This window comes from Notolepis coatsorum, assembly GCF_963971535.1.
Source record: "Notolepis coatsorum genome assembly, chromosome: 4".
NCBI classification, from domain to species: domain Eukaryota; kingdom Metazoa; phylum Chordata; class Actinopteri; order Aulopiformes; family Paralepididae; genus Notolepis; species Notolepis coatsorum.
Window position 1 is genome coordinate 100,466,461 of NC_140168.1, and position 25,348 is coordinate 100,491,808.

At 42.6% G+C, this 25,348-nt stretch overlaps 1 protein-coding gene across 1 annotated transcript in view; it reads right to left on the reverse strand.

Moving 5' to 3' along the window:
- The window catches only part of LOC311227695 (phosphatidylinositol 3-kinase catalytic subunit type 3), a 159,498-nt gene extending 136,026 nt beyond the window's left edge, over nt 1-23,472 (reverse strand). The window contains exons 1-7 of the mRNA XM_084313449.1: nt 23,140-23,472; nt 21,889-22,077; nt 21,209-21,352; nt 17,662-17,791; nt 15,155-15,241; nt 13,494-13,589; nt 5,861-5,932 (exon numbers count right to left, since the gene is read on the reverse strand). Of these exons, the coding sequence (XP_084169575.1) occupies nt 5,861-5,932; nt 13,494-13,589; nt 15,155-15,241; nt 17,662-17,791; nt 21,209-21,352; nt 21,889-22,077; nt 23,140-23,204 (783 nt within the window). The 5' untranslated portion in view covers nt 23,205-23,472. The remainder of the gene's footprint in view (nt 1-5,860; nt 5,933-13,493; nt 13,590-15,154; nt 15,242-17,661; nt 17,792-21,208; nt 21,353-21,888; nt 22,078-23,139) is intronic.
- Between the last annotated feature and the right edge of the window lie 1,876 nt (nt 23,473-25,348).

A 25,348-nucleotide genomic window follows, 5' to 3' on the forward strand; every position in this document is an offset into this window, starting at 1 on the left:
AGTAGTTTAGGTAATGTAATTTCTTTTACCATAGATTAGATTGGGTTTATTTGGAGTATAGTGGTGTTTGTTTGTTGTTTTGGCCTGGGCTCACCCCTGAGCTACATGTGCTTCCTTTGCATCTCTCAATAAATATCATTGTTGTTTACAAACGTGGTCCATCTTTTCTGTCAACCAACTGTTATGTTACAGCCCTTTACCCTTAGACACACAGGGGTCGTAACAGAGCTCTATCATTGAAGTGGGTGGTGGCATTCAACGGGGTAAATAGGAAACGGAGGCCGGCACTGAAAGTGTTAATATATATATAGGCATATTCAATCTAATTTGAAAAAGTTGCAGGTTGCTCAGAATAAAGTGGCTCGTCTGGCAATAGGCTGTTCATTTATGATGAATTGAAAATGGGGGACCCTGATGTAAACAAGACGAAAGTCTTTCTCTGGTCTGCATCCCCTTAACACATCCACCGCCGTTCACGTTGTACAGCGGTATTGCCCGCCATGCGTTGTCTGCCAAACCACGCTGTACAGCGATATTGAGATCATATTTAATTTGTTCGCCATGGCATTCATAATTCAGCCACCCAGCCGCTGGTGATACAGTGGGACTCTGCACAATATTGCAACGCCTCAATACCGCCGCCTGGTGGATGCTCGAGCGAGTTACAACCGGAAGTGGCAATCGGTGCATCTGGGAAATCCGTCCGGCAGTCACATATTGTTGCGGGACTCCAGACATACACTGGCGTGCATATGGATCGCTGCCTTAACTCAATAATCTATATGATTTGGGCGTTTATTGCACCATACAAACCGGAAATGGATCTAGGAGATCGACGTCAAATAAGTGGTATACTTTTCCTCCAGTCTCATCGGCGAACGGTAAGAGGACGCTGACGTCATTTTCAGCCCAATTGTCTATTCATTTCACCGCAAACCGATCTGATCAATATATCACCCATACTACATAAAGCATTTACTGACGATCACGGAATTATAAACGACCCCCCCCCCTCTTTCATCCGCGCATGATGCCGCATACCGTATACGATCATGTACAGTTGAATTTTTTAATATAGCGTGTCTAGGGAATAGACGGCAATCGATAATCTATATATGCGTTTAGGCCTATAGCTCACGTTCTAGGAATTACTGCAGAAAACGATAAACACTTATATTCTAGAAGGTATTTTTGTATGAATATAGGAATGAAAAAGTATAACATTCCTACATCCTGAACGATAGATAATCGATGTTAAATGGGCCATAGTAATGTCAATTTAGCAATACAATTTAAAAAGTTATAGCCCTGCAAAGAAGGTGAACATCTCCATAGGCTTAGAGTGGTGGCAGACTGGCTATATTGATGGATATAAGTCATGGCAGGGAATGTGTTAACAATTGTGTGTATTGAGCTGTACTGTACCCATTCTGCAATCTGTTAATAAAGTTTTCAATCAATCAATCAATTCATACAGGAAAAGTATTAGTTTTATGCATGAACATCTGGCATGGCTAATGGTTGAAAATAAATGATCGGTGAGTCTTCTAATGCTACTGCGGAACATTATCAGCACTGGTAAGCCATCTAGCTTGGCTCATCAGTTGCAAATGAACAAATGAACTTCTGAACATGGTTACAACACTGGTAACATCAGAACAAAAACAGCACCAAAATCAAATGTTCTCAAACTCACTGGTATATATAGGTCAATAGTACTCTGGAATGCTCTGCCAAAAAACATCTTATCTACAATACATAACTAAATGACTTGCAAAAAAATATATTAACACAGCCTGCGCCAAAAAACGAGTTTACTCGTTATTGCCCGCCAATCTAATAACGCCAACAACGAGTTTACTAGTTTTTATGATCGTTATTTCCTTTATTCGCTATTGGCATTCATAATTCACCCAGGAAGGCTCCGGGAGCCAGCTGGACCCTGTCTGATATTTCAACGCCTCAATACCGCCACCTGGTGGATTTCGGGCGAGTTGCACTCCACTCTAAACCGGATGTGGCGCTCTGTGCATCGGGGAAAATCCGCCGGCAGAGATATCTTGTTACGTTGATCAAGACAAACACTCAAGTGCATTTGATCGCTTTCGAGACGCAAGAATCAATATGCTTTCGCCGTTTATTGCGTCATACAAACGGAAAATGGATCTAGCAGATCAACGTCAAATAATTGGAATTTTTTTTCTTTAGAGGAATCTAACGTTAATTCCAGCTCGATTGTCCATTTATTTCATTGCAATCCATCTGCTCAACGTATGATGTCTTACTAAGGAAAGCCATTACTGACAATCAATGAATCATAAACGACCCCCCCCCCCTTTCATTCACGCATGATGGAGCATAATGTATACCGAGCATATGCATTTGAATTTTTTAATATAGTTTTTATAGGAACTACACGCCAATCGATTATGTGTAAAATGCGTCGGGCCTATAACTCGCATTCTAGGAATTACTGCTATACACTCCAAAAACACTTATATTCACGACGGTACTAACACGACAATGTATGAATGGAAAAATATAACGTTCCCACATCCGGAACGATAGATACCCGATGTTGAATGGGCCATAGTAATGTCGATATAGCTATAATATTTAAAAAGTTATAGCCCTGCAAAGAAGCACTGGCAGAGAGTGGTATACGATGGGCAAACTGCGTGGCACAGAATGTGTTAAGAGATATCTTGTAAACTTGTCAAGTATGTAACTGTTATCTGTGTATTATTTTTTGTGCTGTCAATAGATTAAAACAAATTACTAATTAATCTCACAATTTTCTGTAATTAATCTAGATTAATCTAGATTAAAAATAGCATTTTTCTACTTAAAACCGAAGCTTATAACAGATATTTACTTGAGTAAAATCATGGAATTAATGTAAAATCAACACAAAGAAAGTATATTTAGATTCAAAGACTATTTTAATAGCTTTCTTTGAATACAGTTTCTCTCTGTGAAATACAAATGTCCAACAAAACCATCAACATTGACTCTCAGAGGAAGACGCTAAACAGTTAGATACACCTATCACACTAGAGGAACTTAGAGAGGCTATATCGGAATTGCAAAGTGGGAAGGCTCCCGGTTGGGATGGTATCCCACCAGAACTTTACCTCTCATGTTGGGAAGTAATTGGACCCCTATTACTGGATATGATTTTATACTCAATCAAAGAGGGGAACTTCCCCAGGGATGTCAATATGGCACTCATACTGTATCTGTCCTCCTTAAAAAAGACAAAGACCCCACCGAATGTGGTAGTTATAGACCCTTAAGCCTCCTCGGAAACGATCTTAAGCTGTATGCTAAGGTACTAGCCATCAGACTTCAAAAGCATATGACAGCTCTAGTTCATCCTGATCAGACAGGCTTCATAAGAGGCCGCCTGATCACGGATAATATTAGACGATTACTACATGTGATAGACAACAGCAAGGATATCGTGCCTCCTACAGCTATATTATCCCTGGATGCGATGAAGGCCTTTGATAGGTTGGAATGGGCTTATTTATGGGCAGTACTCGGAGGGATGGGGTTAGGTGTAGGATTCATTAATATGATAAAAGTACTATACACAGAGCCATCGGCCATGGTTATAACAGGTAAATTCACCTCCCCTCTCTTTCCTGTTTCGCGTTCGTCTAGAGACAGGGTTGTCCTCTTAGTCCCGGACTATTTGCTCTATCCTTAGAACCTTTAGCACAGTATATAAGACAATCCCAATCCATAGAGCCGATCTCAATTAGGGGCACACAGCATCATATTATTTTATATGCGGACGACGTAATATTGTTCATGCAAAACCCTACCACCTCACTACCTCATCTTCTCAAGCTAATAAACGATTTTGGCAATCTATCGGGATTTAGGATAAACTGGCCAAAATCGGCCTTCCTTCCACTGAATGTCACTGCGAAGGCTACCATCCTTCCAGGAAATATACAAATGGTAGAACACTTTAGATGTCTTGGAGTTGAAATATTCCCCACTATATGCCAAACAGTGAAGTATAATTATACAGGAATCCAAGAAAGGATCACAAATGACTTTGACAGGTGGTCAAAACATAAAAACTCAGTACAGGCCAGAGTATCAATAATTAAAATGGATGTTTTACCCAGAATCAACTTCAGCTCAATGCTACCGTTACACCCCCCCCCCCCCCCCCCCCCCTGCTGGCTACTTACACTCCGCCGCATATACATTTATTTGGAACAACAAACCTCCACGAATTAAAAGATCCACCGCACAGAGAAACAAAGCCGACGGAGGTTTAGCATTTCCAGACTTCTACCACTATTTTAAAGCGTACTCTTTAAGACCACTGATCACCTGGTTTGATTCTCAAGCATCTGTATCCTGGAGAACATTAGAAGAAAACATTGTGGCACCACATATACTGCAGGATGTAGTATACACCAACCTATCAATTAAGCAATGCAACTTGAAATTTGGCCCTCTTATTACACATGTGATCCGGATATGGCGTGAAACACACAAAAAAATTAGTAACCAACATAAATGGCATAAACACTCTCCCATATTTAATAACAATACACTCCTTATTGCACAACAACCTATCAGATTTCCCAAATGGGAAAAGAATGGCATACATACATTGGGAGATATCTTCAACGAACGGGGTTTCTGTAGCTATCAAGATATATTTAACAAATTTAACCTCACCAGTTCCACATATTATTTCTACAGACAATTATTAGCATGCTTGAAGGCTCATGGAGTCCCATTAAAGACACCACTTGAGTACCACAGATATCACAAGTTCTTTTATGAAAGGGAGACATCGAGAGGATTTGTCAGACTTTTACCGTCACTTACTCACATCTTCGTATGAAGCCCTTCCCCTAGACTCAGTTTGGAGGATGGATATACCAGACCTGGAAGTAGATTTTGATTGGGCTGAGGTCTGGGAAAACATTCGGCTATCATCACGTAACCCGGATCATCAACAGATTAATCTTAATTTTATTCATAGGACTTACCTAACTCCTATTCGATTGAACCGTATGGGGCTTAAACAAGACTCTCGATGTTCCTTATGTACAAACGGTGATGATGGTACATTTATGCATATGTATTGGGAATGTCCGCCTGTTAAGATATTTTGGGAAGAAATAACCACACTATTATCAGGATTTTTGTATTTGACAATACCTGTAATGCCTTCTGTATTGCTGCTGAATGATGTCTCTCAGGTATCACACTCTGTACACATAAAGAGGCTAATCTTGTCCGGTACTACGGCTGCCAAAAAGCTAATAGCATCACGCTGGATTCAACCTGATAAAATGTGCCGGAGGGTATGGATTCTTACATATCTTGATGTGATTTACCTGGAGATATCTACCGCACGAATTCTAGGTATTAATGAAGCCAGCATAGAAATCTGGTTAGGGGTGGTGGAGAGGATAAAACATTATATGAACTATTAATCCTTGGTATCAAACGGAATAATGGATGTATTCAAGGGGGGTCCGGTGGGGGGGGAAGAACGAGTAAGAGCATGTATGTGTTTTATAGTGGATTTCTACTGTAAAGGTTTGTATGTCATGTCAAAAAAAATAAAAGAATAAAAAAACATATTTTTAGTTGTACATTTGTATTGCATTTGTTTTGTCCAGGACCCCAGGAAGACTAGAGGCTCTTCCATGCGTCTCTAATGGGGATCCTTTAATAAACATAAACCTAAACATAGGCATGGTAGATTCTTTAGTAGCAGACTGCATAATAGAAAAAGACGTACGAAGGTTAGTCGTTTTTGTTTGTTTGTTTCTCTCCAGATATATGACACTATGTGTGTATGTGTCTATCCTCTCACCATGCACATCTGGGGGTCAGGGACCTTAACGATGTCGCAGCTGGTGAGGACGGGCGACGCCTCATCTCCGTCCTGAAAGGGGGGGGGGGGTTAAGAGACAGTGCACCAATCAGCAGTCACTTCACCATATGGAGTTACAGTATCCAATTAAACAGCAGCCTGATTTCACACACGTACAGTACATAAGAATATAAACAACATACACAGAAACTATCTCCAAAAAGTTTCAAAATTGTTCTAGTGTTGGAAAATATGAATTGGAAATAAGGATGCTCAATGACTATGTAACATCAAATGTCAAGTTAGACCGCGCTCTCAAGATACGACACTGGGTGCTGAAATCCCATTAAGTATTATATAAAAGAAGCAGTGAAGCCAGACCAGCACTCTCAGGTTCAAAATTTAATGGCAGCCTGAAACAAACATGTTTCGGAAATATGTATTCCTTCTTCAGTGTTATAGCTTGCAATGGACTTGCAGTCAAGATAATGGTTATATACACACAGGTGGTTAATTGGCAGGAAATGACATCACAGCGCAGGTGTGCCTGAGTCTATTGGTCCTCAATGACAAAAGAAAAGACCTATCAAAATAGAGTCTGTTAGTAAATACAAATTATACAAATATACCATGTATAAAAGACATATAAAAAGGCATAAAAAACACAAAAGCAAAAGCAAAAATTGCATTACATTACCCTACCAGAAACTTGCTATGTAACATGCCCGTAGTTTATAGGGCTAATTTAGCCCCTATACTTTTTTCTTTTTTCTTTTAAGCATCAAAGGATAAACATACCTCTTGCAGGAAACAACCACTTGGATTAAACCATATAGATAAAAGGTACTTAAAGGAAACAGGTTAAAACGTTCTCTTCATTCATTCCTCTAGGTTCTATGCAATCAAACAGGTGGATATAATAACATTCCCGTTGTAACAGTAACTTATGTCTGTCTCCCCCTCTCGCGGGCCTGTTGACTAACTCAAGTCCCATGTATCTGAGATCGTTAACGGTATGTTTACACCTGGAAAAGTGTCTAGCTACTGACGACTTTATATCTGAATTTCTCACTGAACACTTATGTTCACTGATTCTTGTTTTAAAGGCTCTGGTTGTCTTCCCCACATAAGAAAAATCACACGGGCATTTTAGTAGATACACAAGATTGGCTGAATTACACGTGATACGCCCTTTAACAGGTATTTTTTTGTTCGTTTTCGGGTGCGTGTAAAATTTCTCTTTGATCATGCCTTGACACTGTACACAGGCTTGACATGGAAAATTTCCATCAGGGATATTAGACAAAAAATGTGTAGGTTTCCTTACGGGCAAGTCGGTTTTAACTAATAGGTTGGATAAATTCGCTTGTCTTTTATAAAAGTAATTAGGCGAATGTTGAAACGCTGTCCCTATTATTGGATCCGACTGTAGAATATGCCAATATTTATTGACAATGCTCCGTATGCCTTTCGTAATGGGGCTAAAAGTGGACACGAAAGATACTTTGTCTGTGTTTTCTTTTTTCTTTTTGGGGATAAACAACGAGGCCCTATCAATCAGCTTGGTTTTATTCAGGGCTTTACGTGTCAAATCGACACTATAGCCTCTGTCATGAAAACTGCTTCTTAGAACTTCTGCTTGTGCAGTAAATCTATCTTCAGTGTCGCAAATTCTCCTATAACGGAGTATTTGGCTGAAAGGTAGACTATTTTTCAAGGCAGGAGTGTGGTAACTGGAATAATGTAAGAATGAGTTACGGTCTGTCTCCTTTTTGAAGACCTCTGTATGTAAAGAAATACCATCCGGGGCTTTCTTGATCAAAACATCTAGGAAAGGTAAAGTATGTATATCAGACTTTAATGTAAACTTTATAGTTTCTCTGCAGGTGTTCAAGTACTCAAGGAAGGCTTCAAGATCAGACGATGTACCAGACCAAATAAAGAACATATCATCGATATATCTCATATAGGATTTGACGAATTTCTCAAACGGGTTATTATTAAAAATGTGGTCAGACTCATACTTGGACATGTACAGATTGGCTAGGTTCACAGCGGCTGGGGAGCCCATGCTGAGGCCTCTGTTTTGCAAGTAGTATTTATCTTGGAATCTAAAATAATTCCGAGTTAGTACTAGGTCGGCTAGATTAACTAGCGCTTCTGTGGAGGGGAGTAATTCCTCTCTCGAGTTTAGATAAAAACTCAGTGCGTCCAGCGCGTCAGCATGTGGAATGCTGGGGTATAAACTGACTACGTCTATGGTAACTAATAAGTCCAAGGGACTAATATTACAGGTCGAAAGTTTGTTCAAAAATGTAGTAGTGTCTTTCAAATAACCACGCTGAGAAGAGGCCAAATCCTTAATATGCGAGTCAACAAATTGCGAGATTTTTTCTGTAGCGGAACCTATACCAGAGACGATCGGTCGACCAGGAGGGTTAACCAGATCCTTATGGATCTTCGGTAAAGTGTAAATAATAGGCGTAACTGGGTACTCTACGAACATAAACTTAAATTCATTTTCTGTAATCACCTCTGCCAATCTAAGGCTTTTAAGGGTAGTCTTAATTACTACTAGTAGTAGTTACTATTACCAGACTACGGCAGAGAGAGACTCGTACCCTGCTCCATGGTACGACCCTTACCAAATACTGGCAGGATGACATCATTCCGAGGGGCCTGCGTATCTCCAAGGAACCCACACTAGGAAGAGAATCTCCTGAATTTTGTGACAAGTGGTGTTCGATCCTTGACAAGTGCTCCATGGATCTAATGCTCTTGATTATTGATAACGAAGGCTCCAAATTAGCCAAGGTCAGAGCTGAACTTTCCTCGTTAGAGGCTGAAATCAAAACGGTTTTAACGCCTGACCAGCTGACCGAAATGCTCGAGTCAGTACACCAGAAGCTCGACAAGTACAAATTGGACATCGAACTGCACAAGAGAGCTAAGAGGAGAAGAGATGAGCAAGATTACGCAACGCAAATGGTGTATCCATGGCTCCATCATCCCCACTCCAGGAACCGTAGGCAGAATTGGCAGCCTAGAGACCAACAACGGCATTCTGATTCTTCCTCCACAGCGGCGAGCTCAGACGAGACGCCCTCTCAAGGCAGATACCCTCTTCGAAGCCAGTCGAATTTTCGCGGAGAGCAGGACGCTCCTCTCCCTCCCAGACCGGCGAGGGATCCCGTAGGAAGACGAGGAGGAGCCAAAGAAAGAAATCCACGGTTCCGGTGATAAACATTGATTCTAACATTGATTCTAATATAGTAAACATTTCTGACGCACATTTGAGCGACCCACATCACAATATCCTCTCTAAAGGTTTATCGTTTGTCCCGGCTCGGAAAGCGGACTCCTTTACCACCAAAGTTGAGTTATTTAAGTTTTTTAGAAACATTAAGTTAAGAGCATTTTATGCCAGAGGTTTGGATAAGAGAACTCAATATGTTACTAATGAAAATGTGCCTATATGTGATGATGTTGATGAAAGGCCAGAAACAGAGCCGGATACCATTTGCTCCAAAAGAAAGGTATTTAAACCACGCAGCGTGTTTACCCCTCATCTCAACCCACCCTCAGTGGAGACATTCTGCAGATTGGTACAACTTGATGTCCTTAAATTATGTGAAACCAGTCACAAAGCCCACCTTTACCCTAATTTATTAGAATCAGAGTCAGCAGCTCTCAAGGATCTTATTAAGAACGATGATTTAATTTTTAGGAAAGCCGATAAAGGTTCCGGAATCGTGCTCCAAAATAAGAGTTTGTATGTATCCGAGATCAATAGACAATTGAACGATATTGAGGTTTATACCCTTTTAAATACAGACCCAGTATTTAAATTTTCCGCGGAAATTAAGACTACCCTTAAAAGCCTTAGATTGGCAGAGGTGATTACAGAAAATGAATTTAAGTTTATGTTCGTAGAGTACCCAGTTACGCCTATTATTTACACTTTACCGAAGATCCATAAGGATCTGGTTAACCCTCCTGGTCGACCGATCGTCTCTGGTATAGGTTCCGCTACAGAAAAAATCTCGCAATTTGTTGACTCGCATATTAAGGATTTGGCCTCTTCTCAGCGTGGTTATTTGAAAGACACTACTACATTTTTGAACAAACTTTCGACCTGTAATATTAGTCCCTTGGACTTATTAGTTACCATAGACGTAGTCAGTTTATACCCCAGCATTCCACATGCTGACGCGCTGGACGCACTGAGTTTTTATCTAAACTCGAGAGAGGAATTACTCCCCTCCACAGAAGCGCTAGTTAATCTAGCCGACCTAGTACTAACTCGGAATTATTTTAGATTCCAAGATAAATACTACTTGCAAAACAGAGGCCTCAGCATGGGCTCCCCAGCCGCTGTGAACCTAGCCAATCTGTACATGTCCAAGTATGAGTCTGACCACATTTTTAATAATAACCCGTTTGAGAAATTCGTCAAATCCTATATGAGATATATCGATGATATGTTCTTTATTTGGTCTGGTACATCGTCTGATCTTGAAGCCTTCCTTGAGTACTTGAACACCTGCAGAGAAACTATAAAGTTTACATTAAAGTCTGATATACATACTTTACCTTTCCTAGATGTTTTGATCAAGAAAGCCCCGGATGGTATTTCTTTACATACAGAGGTCTTCAAAAAGGAGACAGACCGTAACTCATTCTTACATTATTCCAGTTACCACACTCCTGCCTTGAAAAATAGTCTACCTTTCAGCCAAATACTCCGTTATAGGAGAATTTGCGACACTGAAGATAGATTTACTGCACAAGCAGAAGTTCTAAGAAGCAGTTTTCATGACAGAGGCTATAGTGTCGATTTGACACGTAAAGCCCTGAATAAAACCAAGCTGATTGATAGGGCCTCGTTGTTTATCCCCAAAAAGAAAAAAGAAAACACAGACAAAGTATCTTTCGTGTCCACTTTTAGCCCCATTACGAAAGGCATACGGAGCATTGTCAATAAATATTGGCATATTCTACAGTCGGATCCAATAATAGGGACAGCGTTTCAACATTCGCCTAATTACTTTTATAAAAGACAAGCGAATTTATCCAACCTATTAGTTAAAACCGACTTGCCCGTAAGGAAACCTACACATTTTTTGTCTAATATCCCTGATGGAAATTTTCCATGTCAAGCCTGTGTACAGTGTCAAGGCATGATCAAAGAGAAATTTTACACGCACCCGAAAACGAACAAAAAAATACCTGTTAAAGGGCGTATCACGTGTAATTCAGCCAATCTTGTGTATCTACTAAAATGCCCGTGTGATTTTTCTTATGTGGGGAAGACAACCAGAGCCTTTAAAACAAGAATCAGTGAACATAAGGACCAGAGCCACGAGTTAACTCGTGGCGAGTTGTTATTGTTTTATTCCATATTTATAACGCTATTAACACTTTGAGCGCCACTCACGGCTAATCTCGGGTTTACGATAGTTACGTTGAAAGCCACGTCACGGCTTTTCTCAGATTTTTTTTTTTTTTTAAGCGATCTGAAATCATATTCAAATCCAGGGGCCGCCGGCGATCAGATGTGAAAAAAGCGCCCCCTATCGTCTCCCAGATGGTAAATCACCCTTTTGGAATGGACTCAATGAAAATGGATGGGGGAAAAAAAATATTCCAGTCCACATTTTCCAGTCCACTGATGCAGCCGGAATTACCAGAGTTCATTCTGGAACCTCTGAGCCGCGGCGAGCATGGGTTATACTGTACACACGTTGGATCAATATACTTATCGATTTTTTAGAATGGTGACAGGAATTAGAATATACCATTTGGATACCATCTGATGTCAGGTAAGGAATCTATGCTATCAGTGTTAGGATAATCCATGAGGAAATGAAAGCAGCTATTATCAGCGTGCGGCTCGAACGTGCGTGCGTGCGTGCACATATACTATTGATCATCTAGCGTTTATTTGAAAACGATTCATAAATAGGCCGACAAATAAACGTTCTGGAATATTCCAGTAAAAGGCGATTATCATAGAATAGGTTGTTTTTCACCTGAAAACGGGTGCTTTTCAAAATGCTCTCAAAAGGAAATGAAGCAATAAAAAACCAATCTGCCTTGACAACACTGACTGGAAAATGATTCTTTGATAAGCGACGGGCAGATTCGACACATAGCCATAATTTAAAACATAGATTAGGCGATATTAACGTTAACATTGACGCCGATGGTGGCATTCAAGGGACTAAATGTGAATGAACCCACGGCACTCAAAGTGTTAACGTCCGCGATCGACTTGCAGGACCTACCCACATATTTGATTTTCGAAACATGCAATACCGGCCAGATCCGCTTAGGGGCGACATCGCTCCACTGCAGTATCATTGAGGGCGATTAAAAAAAATTCTTTTCACTGTCTGTGGGCGTTTCATATGAGCCTCGGTTCCAAACGAAGACCCTCCATCTTTGATCCCGTTACCGAACGCATATTTCAGCCTGGAATAATGGGATTTATGATTAGCCAATGGACATATCGATCTACCAGATTCCGATGACTAATGACGAAATGCTGCCGGCGATCACATGGCCTGATGGTAGGATACTATTCCCCCAAATTACAGCTGGATTGGACATTGTTTTCAAACGTAACGTGATCGATCAGTGAAAATGGCTACTTGAACACACACTGTATTGCTAATCAATAATACTGATCGGCGTTCCCCACCGCCCCCATTTCATCCATAGATGCTCTGTAATAGTCCGGATGCTACGCAGTTTGTTTTATTTCATTCGTATATATACAGCAGAAATGGCGTTTGATATAACGTGACTAGCCTTTAGCCTATTATCTAGCTCCCCAGAAAAAAAACCGAGGCGAAAACTGCAATAAACCTTATATTCACGGCGCTATAAAATGACAACCAACCGATGGATTTTTATTTTCTTTAAGCCATTATGAAGGCACGGTTTATGCACTCAAGTGACAATGAGAATGGACAGATAGCAATACTATAAATTATATATATAGCTGTTAGAAAGTACATCGGTTTGTAAACAAACCTCTGTCCTCTGGCCTATAAATCGGCGCTACATGCTGGTCGTCAATGTGTTAACACTCACTTTAACACTAGATCATATTTATCTATTTATTAAATTTGCACTACATCCATACCTCATTTAGCATTTTGCCTTTATTTAAAAAAAAATAATTGAACCTCATTGTCTGCATTTTTACTTCATTGTACTTAGGTTGTACCTTAGTTTGTATATTGTATAGTGTTGGGACTTATTCCTCTTTTACTTACTTTTTTTTACTGTATGAAGCACATTCTCAGGGGCTCATACAGAACCAAGCATTTTACTGTAATGTACATGTACTTTATACGTAACAAATAAAAGCTTGAAACTTGGATATGGATTTTTTTACATTTTGTAACGTGTTCAATAAAAACTAAAACACAAAAGACGAAATTCTACCCAAGACAGACCGTCGATTACATGAAGAAACCCTTCTGCTCCCACCGCGACACACCTACTCATCACCTACCCGCTCATAATACACGATGCTGTACTCGTCACCTACCCGCTCATAATACACGATGCTGTACTCCTCACCTACCCGCTCATAATACACGATGCTGTACTCATCACCTACCTGCTCATAATACACGATGCTGTACTCCTTCTCGTTGGTCTTGACCCGCGGGAACTCCACCATCAGATACATGAAGTTGGAGCTGCGCTTCTCGCTCTGTGGAACAAAAGCATGGATCAACGCCAGAGCTCTCCTCAGAATCATTAGCCAACATGTACAGCCGCCGCTTCGGAAAGGTATGAGGGGGGGAGAAAGAAAAATAACCAAACGTTCCAGTCAAAGGTCCTGAGGAAATTGCAGTCGAAGGTCCTGAGAAAATTGCTCCGATCAGGCCTCCGTTCCCTTCGTTTTTGCTCAATTCCTTCTGTGTTTTGGGATCAGCGGAGGCGGTAGCCTGGCCGCGACTAATCTCATACTCATGCTCACAGGTCACTCGGATCATGCTGACCCACTTGGCTGCCCAGGCGGTTAGCTAACCGTTTTCACAAAACGCTTGATATCCTCAAAAGCGGCTATTGCACCAAATTGTCTTGTGTCCCTAAAGCCCGGCCGTGTGATATTAATCCAAACGCCATGATAACAGCAACGTGTTGCATTTTTTTTTATTTAATTTTTTACAATAAAATCAATGAAAGTAAGCACAATGTTTGTGAGTGCTTAGCTTACCCAAGTGTGACTAATAATATTACATCCATATTAGACCCTGGCTGCACAGCGTTTTTCACGAGACTTCAAGATATAAGTAGATATGGCGTACGCATGATTACTCTGACTACTATGACAACAGCCAGGAGGTTAGTATCATCTAACTGAGAAACAGCGAGTGCAAGTTGGAACAGTGTCTGACATTAGTAACTAGAGATAGAGATTAAACTAATATATGTCTTTACTACTATGCACTCAACACTGCAGCACCCAAGTTTCAGCACTGTTTGATGTACATCGTTACTCAGCTGTAAGAGTTGTACCCCTCCTGCTGACTTGTCGTACAGAACTTGTAAGTCACTTTGGATAAAAGCGTATAAAAAAAGGCGAATAAAAATAAAAATAAAAAAAACATAAAAAAACACCATCAAATCCAAATATGCAACACTCCCAGACTTTCCCCGTGGAGGATAGAAACCTCTGATGGGCTGTTCAATGGGTTTAGAACCAGCAGAGGGGTTTAGAACCAGCAGAGGAGTTTGGAACCAGCAGAGGAGTTTGGAACCAGCAGAGGAGTTTGGAACCAGCAGAGGGGAGTTTGGAACCAGCAGAGGAGTTTGGAACCAGCAGAGGAGTTTGGAACCAGCAGAGGAGTTTGGAACCAGCAGAGGAGTTTAGAACAAGCAGAGGAGTTTGGAACCAGCAGAGGAGTTTGGAACCAGCAGAGGAGTTTGGAACCAGCAGAGGAGTTTGGAACCAACAGGGGTTTAGAACCAGCAGGGGTTTAGAACCAACAGGGGTTTGGAACCAGCAGGGGTTTAGAACCAGCAGGGGTTTGGAACAAACAGGGGTTTGGAACCAGCAGGGGTTTAGAACCAACAGGGGTTTGGAACCAGCAGGGGTTTAGAACCAGCAGAGGGGTTTAGAACCAACAGAGGGGTTTAGAACCAACAGGGGTTTGGAACCAGCAGGGGTTTAGAACCAGCAGAGGGGTTTAGAACCAGCAGAGGGGTTTAGAACCAACAGGGGTTTGGAACCAGCAGGGGTTTAGAACCAGCAGTTCTGGACGGACTCACCTCGTTAATCATCTCTATCTCTCTGAAGGTCAGACGGTCCAGCCAATCCACCTTCACCATGTGACCCTGTCTATGGGCCTTAGTCAACTGGACGAGAGAGAGAGAGAGAGAGAGAGAGAGAGAGAGAGAGAAAGAGAGAGAGAGAGAGAGAGAGAGAGCAATGGAGAGAGAGCAATGGAGAGAGAGCAATGGAGAGAGAGAGATGGGAGAAAGAGAGAAAGAAAGACAACAGGGAGAGATAGAGAGAGCAATGGAGAGACAAAAGGAGAGAAAGAGATAGAGTGAGCGAGAGAGAGAGAGAGAGATGTAGGTAGAAGGGTACAAAGACAGGAGAGAGGAAAGGGGTTTAGTGAAGTGAGATTGAGAAATGGAACAGCAACAGATGTGTACAGATGGGTAAACTGCACCGTGGTTGATATGCAGACACTTAGGCCAATCAATGCACAGGTTTGAGTGCCAGCAGCCAATCTGGAGACTCCGATCACACACTCAGCAGCCAATCACACACTCTGGAGTTAATCCACTCAGTGGTTAGAGTGGTGGTATCAGGGCCGCCTGTAGCTGTTCCGCAACCGTTCCTACTTCCGGGGTAGGCCTGATTGGCCCCGACAGGCACGTGACCCGCCGCAGCCCCAGGAGCAAGCACGCTACTGCTGGAGTTCGCTTCGCCTTTCACATCGCTGCCATTGGTGAAAGCAGACAAATGAATGACTAATTCGGTCAGAAATAACGTAACTAATAACGTTAGTAAGCACTGCTTATATGCTTATTATGTCTGCGGGGTACAGTAAACGTTTCTCCCGGTACATTCTGAAGAGCACACCGCTGTATGTTGGAGAACCAGCGGTCTTCCTCACTCGAGTGAGACTAAAGCCGTGCACAGCTCAGCCCTGTGAGACGCTTATGTCTGTGGGGTACAGTAAACGTTTCTCCCGGTACATTCTGAAGAGCACACCGCTGTATGTTGGAGAACCAGCGGTCTTCCTCACTCGAGTGAGACTAAAGCCGTGCACAGCTCAGCCATGTGAGACGCTTATGTCTGCGGGGTACAGTAAACGTTTCTCCCGGTACATTCTGAAGAGCACACCGCTGTATGTTGGAGAACCAGCGGTCTTCCTCACTCGAGTGAGACTAAAGCCGTGCACTGCACAGTCTCTAACAGTGTAACAGTAAGAAGCATTTTGGATAAAAGTATTCTGTACTTCTGTATGACAACAATGTATGCCTTTCAAATGTTAAATGATTAAATGATACACAGCGAAATCTACGCTCTCGCCTCTCATCCTGCTTTCGCCAACGGCAGCGATGTGAAAGGCGAAGCGAACTCCAGCAGTAGCGCGCTTGCTCCTGGGGCTGCCGCGGGGCGTGGCCGCGGCGGGTCACATGCCTGTCGGGGCCAATCAGGCCTACCCCGGAAGTAGGAACGGTTGCGGAACAGCTACAGGCATCAGGGCCATGAACAGGAAGCCTCCACCTTGGCTTGTAGTTAGTATTCACATTATGAACATAAATACCCTAAATATGAATGGTGGCCTAATATGAAAGGAACACACTAACATTATGGGACATTATGTGCTTACAGTCTTCTCCAGAGTCAGACAAGAGGATAGATATACCAATTTCGTCTCTGTGCCTAGCTTAGCACAAATGAATGAAGCGGATACGGACCACTAGCCTAGCTGATAGTGGTCCATATCCTCTAATTAATTGTGCTAAACTAGGTTAGCTTGCAGCCAGATGGCTTTCTACTGAACGCACAGATTGGTATCTTATCTTCTTGTCTGGAGAAGACGGTAAGCGAATTTCCCATAATGTTGGCGTGTTCCTTTAAAATAATTCCTGTTATTTTCGTGCAGCAAGGGAGATATTGGAACCTAATGTGTGCAAACGTCTCAAGCACACAAATGCCAATGCACAAAAATGTTCACAGACACACACGCACAGCATTCCAAATGCCGTCTTTTCCTCTTGTACTCACATCACTGAGTAACTCCAGGTCTGGGGCCTGGAACAGATGATGGTTTAGACAAGGCTCTCCCTCTCTCCATCTATCATACTTAACCCCCCCCCCCCACACACACACATACACACACAAACAGCCACACGCATCTATATTCCTATACTTGTGAGGACATTCTAACGTATATTATGTACCGTATGTATATATATATGTATATTCCCTAAACCTGGCCAGTACCAGTGCATACTCAGTACTAACTGGTGTTGGGATTAAAGTCCCCTACCCTACAATATACCATAACCCCAAGCTCTTCATCATTGTGAAGACTACCTACAGTATACCTAAACTCCAAACTCTTCATCATTGTGAAGAAGACTATGTACAGTATACCTAAAGCCCAAGCTCTTCATCATTGTGAAGATGATAAGTGAAATGTAGGAAGTGTCCTCAAATTGGGAGGATTGTCCCCATTCTCAAGTACACACGCACACACACTTTATCCCCCCACTAACTGACAGGGACCCCTCTCCCGGCCCCGCCCCCCTACCTTGGCCAGTCGGCCCATCTGGTCCTCAGAGAGGCTGCTGCTGGTGCGCCCCGGCGTGGTGGTCGGCTCCCCTCCGTCGCCCTCCACCCCCGGCCACACCTTCAGGTCGTGCATGCCCTGCCGGAACATCCTGAGACCAGGAGGAGTTCCGTGATGAGACATAGCTCCACGCTCGATTGATTAAAGGGGAACTATCTTATAAATTGCCTGTACCAGTATTTAGCATTGTTTTCTAGCAATGTGGGGTTGTACCAACACTGTCTATGTCTCAACTTCTCATTTTTGTGCATTCCTCCAGTTCAGATGAGACAAGGTCCTCCCCCAGTGAACTAAGCCATTCTGAATTTAGCGTATGTGACGTGTAAGAATTCTCATCTGCATACCTAACCCCTTCTGTGGTTGTAGCCACCGCCCACAATCAACAATGACCAAAACGGAGCGAGTGGAAATAATGCGGAAGCGGTTTTCCCTGTCAGACACTTGCACTTCCCCAAAAGAGAGAAAAAGAGAGAGAGAGGGAGAGAGAGAGAGAGGGAGAGAGACAGAGAGGCTCATACGGAGCGATCTCTTCTCGGCCTCTCCACCTGCATTTGACACAGACTCGCAACTTGAAGCGCGCACACGCGTATTCCGATCCGTGCAATAATATTCACGGGGTATATATTGTCATTTGAAGGAGCTCAGGTAGGAGTGGGTCTGAGGCGGCAAGAAGATGCAGAGCGGAGGGGTCTTGAGGGTGTGTAGTTAGAGACCATTGACCGGAGGTAGGAGGGAGCCGTTCAAGATCAAGGACCCTGAAGCGGATTCGTGCGGCGATGGGGAGCCAGTGCAGCTCACTAAGAAGTGGGGGCACGTGGGCTGACATTGGTAGGTTGGAGATCAGGCGGGCTGCTGCGTTCTGTATGATTTAGGGAGTGGAGATGTCGCGGTAAAGACGCAGCTACTTTTGGAGCGATATTTATCCTGTTTCCCGGTAAGCTAGCGAGTCACTTGTGGTACCAATGGATTCCGTGCAATGCCGAGATTCATATGATGTCAATGACTTTGTGCTGGCTTAAAAACTCAGCCCGGTATGACCTTCAAAAGACAGCGATGGCGCAAGATCGGAATGACATGGGCTGCTAGCATTAGCAAGTAAGTGTAATGTTGACCAAACAACTTTCACATTCCACACCTGGCTGCTGACACAGCGCTAGTTGTGCCGTGGGTCTGGACGGCTTCGTGCTTGTTTCAAGGATCAATTTTTGCCAACATTTCTTATTATATCTCGACAGTAGGCCTAATCTATAGTACTCCAAAAAAAAAGGACGTTTGACACAAAAATGAAAAAGAGCCGTTGTTCCCGTAAGGGGCAGGAGCTAAAACAACAGCATCCAATCAAACGACAAAGTAAAATGATTGGAACAAGCGAGCTGTCTGTCAAACCCTCTAGTCTAGTGACACGCACGCTTGTTACGCGCATTACAGTGGCACAGCATACACAAAGGCCTGCTGCCAACTAGGGATGGGGATTTTTAAGAAGAATCCAGATCGATTGATCGCATGCTATACTCAAGTGATCGTGTATTACTCGAAAAGGGGGAAAAAAACTCAAAATATATATATGTTTGTTTTTTTTACTTAAAACTATGGTCGCCAAAAACGCTGTACCACGTCATTCCCCGCCATGCTCATTCTGCCAAAGACGCCGTACCACGTCTTTGATATCAATATTTCAAAAATCTGTGATCGAAATCATATTTCTCCCCCGGACACTTGAGATCTACTGTTGATCCCCTCTCAACTCTCCAACGGTTCAAGAGCGCCATCTGGTGGCCGATCGGCGGATCGCCCAGAGCGGAAACAGGAAATGGAAGCTGGTGCTCATTCCAATTCGGTCCGATCACTCGCTAATAGTCCCAGGACTCGAGCTAGACACAACGGATAGCAATCAGTTACCAATAACTCGATAAACAACATGATTTGGACGTATATACTATTATACAACCTGGAAATGGATCGCATATTTCTACATCCCATAATAGGAATATTTCTGCTCCACGCTCATCGCCCAACGCTATGAGGAAGCTACGGTAAGATTCAGCGTTATTTTTTAACGTGTTCGATACTAATGGCTCTAATGATCATATCACCCACACTAGATGAATCATCTAACGTTGGCCACGGAATTATAAACGACCCCCCCCCCCCCCCCCATCCGGTCAACATCAGATGATCAGTAGTAACTTCTAGAAGCACGTCCATTTGAAATTCTTTATCTCGCGCAGATTCCTATCAAACTGTATTTGATCATCAATATAATGCATTTGGGGCTATAAATCACGTTCTGGAGAAAGCTGCAGAAAACGATAAAAACATACTTATACTTTAGACCGTATTTTAGTATGAATATGTGAATGAAAAAGTATAACGTTGCTACACCCTGAACAATAGATACTTGATGTTGAATGGGCCATAGTAATGTCAATTTAGCAATACAATTTAAAAAGTTATAGCCCTGCAAAGAAGGGGAACTTCTCCATAGACAAATAGAGCTGGCGGAGGATGGTATATTAAGAATATAAGCCTGGCGACCAAAGTGTTAATTTTGTTCATTCACGTATATGTTTAAGGAAACCAACAAACAGTTATAATCTTACACATACATGTGAAACAAATATGTAAAAAGAAATATATATATTATATATATTTTTTCATAAAGATTAATAATTTAAGAGATTTTTCTCATAGCTACGAGTAATCGATTAATCACGCCCATCCCTACTGCCAACACATAGCTGCCTGCTAGCTAGCATGTCCTAATGCGTTCTGATTGGGAAGGGCGTTGTCAAATTTGGCTTAAGGATTTGAAAATATTCCATAGTAATAGTTCCGCCTATTGCTCCTATAACAGAAGCTCAAACCGACATATAGGTAAAGAGAATTACTTTATTAAGGTTTTACTTGAAGTAGTGATAAGGATTCAAGATGGAGATAAAAGAACAACAACAACATATCACGCGGCGAAGGGAACAGCTCCCGCCTACCTCCGGTCAATGGTCTCTAACTACACACCCTCAAGACCCCTCCGCTCTACATCTTCTGGCCGCCTCAGACCCACTCCTATCAGAGCTCTGGGAGGGTCATCAAAGAGAAGCCGGCTATTCTCTGTCCTCGCTCCACAATGGTGGAACGAACTTCCCACCACAGTTAGGACAGCCGAAACCAGACCAATCTTTCGCTGTCGACTAAAAACACTTTTTCAATCAATATCTGAAATTTAAAAAATTTATAAATTAAAAAAAAAACACTAACCTTCTTACTGTCTTATACTACCATGCACTCTACCTACTATACTAACATGTCTCTACTACTATAGTATGCACTCAACACTGCAGCACCCAAGTTTCAGCACTGTTTGATGAACATTGTTACTCAGCTATAAGAGTTGTACCCTTCCTGCTGACCTGTGGTACAGAATTTGTAAGTCGCTTTGGATAAAAGCGTTCAGCTAAATGACTAAATGTAAACAACAAGAACTTTTCCACCGCCGTGGAACAAGACTCACCCGTATTTGCCGAAGAGAGTGACAGTGGTGCCCCCCACGGGGACGGCTCGGCCGGGCCCATAGACGTCCCACACCGTGAGGGCCACCTGGGCGCTCTGGGGAAGGTCTGGGTACTTCACTGGCAACCGCAGCCACTCGTTCCAACTACAGAGGACAGGGAAGGATGGAGAAGGGGGTGGAGGAGAGAGAGAGAAGACACGATGGCAGGAGGAGACATGAGAAACGGAAGCGTTGGTGGTGTTATGTGCAACTCTGTACATACATACATCTGATGAGCACTATTACTCAGTAGTACTAATTCATATATTTTATACCCAGTTTAATCACCTGTAGGCTGTACATTGTATATTGCTGTTGCACTTTACTGTTACATTTGCAATCTGGTTGGATGCCAAACATCTTTTCATTGTACTGTACTGTATAATGACAATACATTTGAATCTAATATAATCTACCAATGAACATGTGATGTTGGGCTATACAAATAAACGTGACTTGACCACTGAATCTTTTGACATTAATCTATGCTAATAACTAAGGCACTGTGCTCAGGGTGTTTGGTCATTAGTTTGAGGACGGCCCGGCCTGGACAGGTTCCTTAAGTAAGCTCGCCTAAATTCACCACAGCTCAACGGATGATCACATCACAGCCAGTGTATTAGTGACGTCTCAGGACTCACTTCCAGCGCGTGCTGAAGGCCTTGTAGGAGGTGCGCACGGGCAGCGCGAGAGGCTTGCCCTCGGCGAACACCTGACAGGTCACGTAGAGGTCGGAGCAGTCCTCCTGGTAGAGGCCAGAGAAACGCAGCATGGGGTCCTGGAGGAGAGCCTTGTAGCTCTTCTGCTCGCGTTTGCCTTCCAGACTGCCCCTGGATAGAGGAGAGAAGGATACAAAATAGAATAGAATAGAAGTACTTTATTAATCCAGAGGGAAATTCAGCACCACAGATCGCTCACAATAAACATTTAGGTAGTCAAAAATAAGAACACACAGTATAAAATATGTATATACATTCTAAAATATACAGTCCAAAAATATACAGTAAAATGTACAGTGAAATGTAAAATGTATGAGGGAGGGGCTGGAGAGAAGGCAGAAGAGGGGGTTGAGATGTGGTGTGCGAGTCATCCCTCACACTGTGGAACTGTTTACAATATACTGTTGTGACAACATAGCCAGAAATACCAAATATGATTTAACGTCATACCATTGACATTTTGATAGCCGCTATAATTCAGGTGGCAAGGAGCCTAACGCAATGTCACATTGCCCTAGGACTGTGTTAACTTTATAAATTTATAAATTTATGATGAATTGAAAATGGGGGACCCTGATGTAAACAAGACGAAAGTCTTTCTCTGGTCTGCATCCCCTTAACAATTGTATGTATTGAGCTGTACTGTACTGTACCCATTCTGCAATCTGTTAATAAACTTTTCAATCAATCAATCAAAACTACCTGGCGAAACGCTACAGTGGACGGCTGGTTAAAAAATTATGAAGATTATTTATGTCCCCGTCAGGGGTCTCACGAGATTGGCCGTGAGACCACTGCACATGGATTGTGCTTCCAAATTAGAGCCCTCACCGGGCAGATTCAGAGGTTGAGTCATGATGTTGCCATGCACGGGGAAGTAAACACTGGACAAACACCCCGACAGAAACTAGTTTATATGGAAAAACGCATCGCTGAAATCAAGGTGATATAAGTCAAATTTGTCACGTGGTATATAAACACCGACACCGTATGCATAATATAACTGACAGGGCATACAGATCTTCATCTCTGCACCATGATCATTGAAAATGGGGGACCCTGATGTAAACAAGACGAAAGTCTTTCTCTGGTCTGCATCCCCTTAATAATTGTGTGTATTGAGCCGTACTGTACTGTACCCATTCTGCAAGCTGTTAATGAAGTTTCACTCACAGTTTAAGTTGAACATTAATGTCCAAGTCACAGCTGTAGACATAGTTAAACTTGTCGGTGTCCATCTCCGACACCAACAAATACAAATTCTAGCACAGATCTGACGAGTAGACCATGAACTCCCCGACGGATGTGTGAGAGTATTCCGAGCGATGACAAGGCCTCGGATCAGTGCAAAAAAAGACCCTATTGTCGCCCAGCCTAGAAGTTTGTCTAGATGCCCCGAGACGACAGTCACTTTACAGGACAAGTCCGACTATCAAAAGAAGATTCTGGACGCCTCTATTTACGGTAATGATGACATTATTTGCGAGGCTGGCTGCTGTCGGGGCATGATTTGGTGCGTTTGATAGCAACACAACAAACATAACAGCCAAAAGCCTGAGCCAGGGAAAAGAAGTCGCTCCTCGCTTTGCTGCCCCTACAAACTGCATAGCCGATCGTGGTTATCGTGCATTGATTTATCAAGTCTGAATAGACGAGAAAGGAAGTAAGAGAGGGGGGCGGGGCCTTTGGGTTATTTTTTGAGTAGGGTCGAGCTGCAACCTCGGAGCCTCGAGGTCCAGATTGGTACTTCCGCCCTGCCACAGGACTATTAGTCCTGTGACAGGGCTATGCGCTGATTGGCGGAAAGTACGGAAGTATCTCGAAGTACGTCTGACGTATCTCGAATTACGTCTGACGTTTCTCTACGTTAGCGAACATTAAATGTTGTATTCATAAAATAATATAAAATCAGCAGCATGGGGAGGGCCGGGGGGAGGGGAGGTACAGGTAGTAGAAGACATAGAGGTACAGGTCACATAATTATAGTACAGTGGAGAAGTAAAAATAGAATAAAAAGGCAGTGTAAACAATATACAATATTATTAACTCTAATAATAACACGCCTCGCGGGTCATTATAATACGAGAGCCGTGGGTCTGCATTGTATAGAGCGGATCCCCCGACCGTATTCAAGCGCTGGAGCGCTTTGCGATGGATCAAACTGTATTAGTAGTAATACTTAGTTGGCTAGTTGCGCGCTTCTGGCCACCTCCCGCAGTGCGCGTGTAGCATCCCTGGGAGAGTGATGGATGGACTCCTTTACTGGTGTTTCATGAATGTTTATTTCAATTCACAACGTAAGAGCTGAAGTGAAATGACAGAGAAAGACAAAGAAAAGATACTCAGATATATATACATTAGTGCCACATTCACATTGTTCAATAAGCTAACATAACACTTGACACAAATGGCTTCCAATAACAGTGACATAGCCAATACATTAAATGAATACAAATATAAAGTAAACAGCCCATATCAATAAATAGGACAAATAGACATCCCAGTACCTTGTCCTCTCTCTCTCCAACAGGGGCTTAACCATAACCCACATGAAAGTCTTCTTTTCCAGATCTACAATCAAACAAAAAACTCTTAAAATGCTGGTACTCTGGACCTTATTAAATGTGTAGACAAGCTAACAATTTGCAATGACCAAGTTAGCTAGAAAACAACGTATTTTCACAGTAGCAGGAATAACTTTAAGTTGTCAAAACACAAACAAAAGTGAATTCAAACCAACATTAAAACCATAGAAAGTGCACAGCAGTTACCTTGTAGACCATTTCCATATAACAAAAGAATAAAGAAGATATTCACAGAGAACTTTCTTTCCTTGTAGCCGTATGTCTAACGTTCATTTGGACCGTCAAGCTGAGCTCATGCTCGCGGTATCTGCTTCCGGTTAGCTACTTCCGGTTTGGCGGTGCTTCAAAATAAAGGTTCCCTATCACACACAAGCTGAATGACGCTACCTGGAGGGTCGTTTACACTCCCACCAATCAGGAGTGGTTTATATTACACTGTAAATCCGACTGATTCCATAATAAGGAATAACCTAGTTGGCCTGTAACCCCAGGTAGGGAGGCTTAGGGGGTGCTACCACTTGCCCAAGGTGGACCCCCAGACTAGTGGATGGAAGGAGTCATCTTACTTCTCCATTCTAGTTCATTACGGACTAGCCACTGCCGCTAATTCTATATGATCTCTGATTATTCGAGAGGTTAGTGAGTTAGATTTATTCTTGTGGACGCGTCTCTGAATGCGTGCGATAGCTCGAGTAGCGAGTGACCAAGAAGAAAACGTAGACAAGTGATCAACTATAGTGCTTTGCTCCTTGGTCATTGTGCTAAGTGCAAAGCACTTCTGACTTCCCTCATGTATC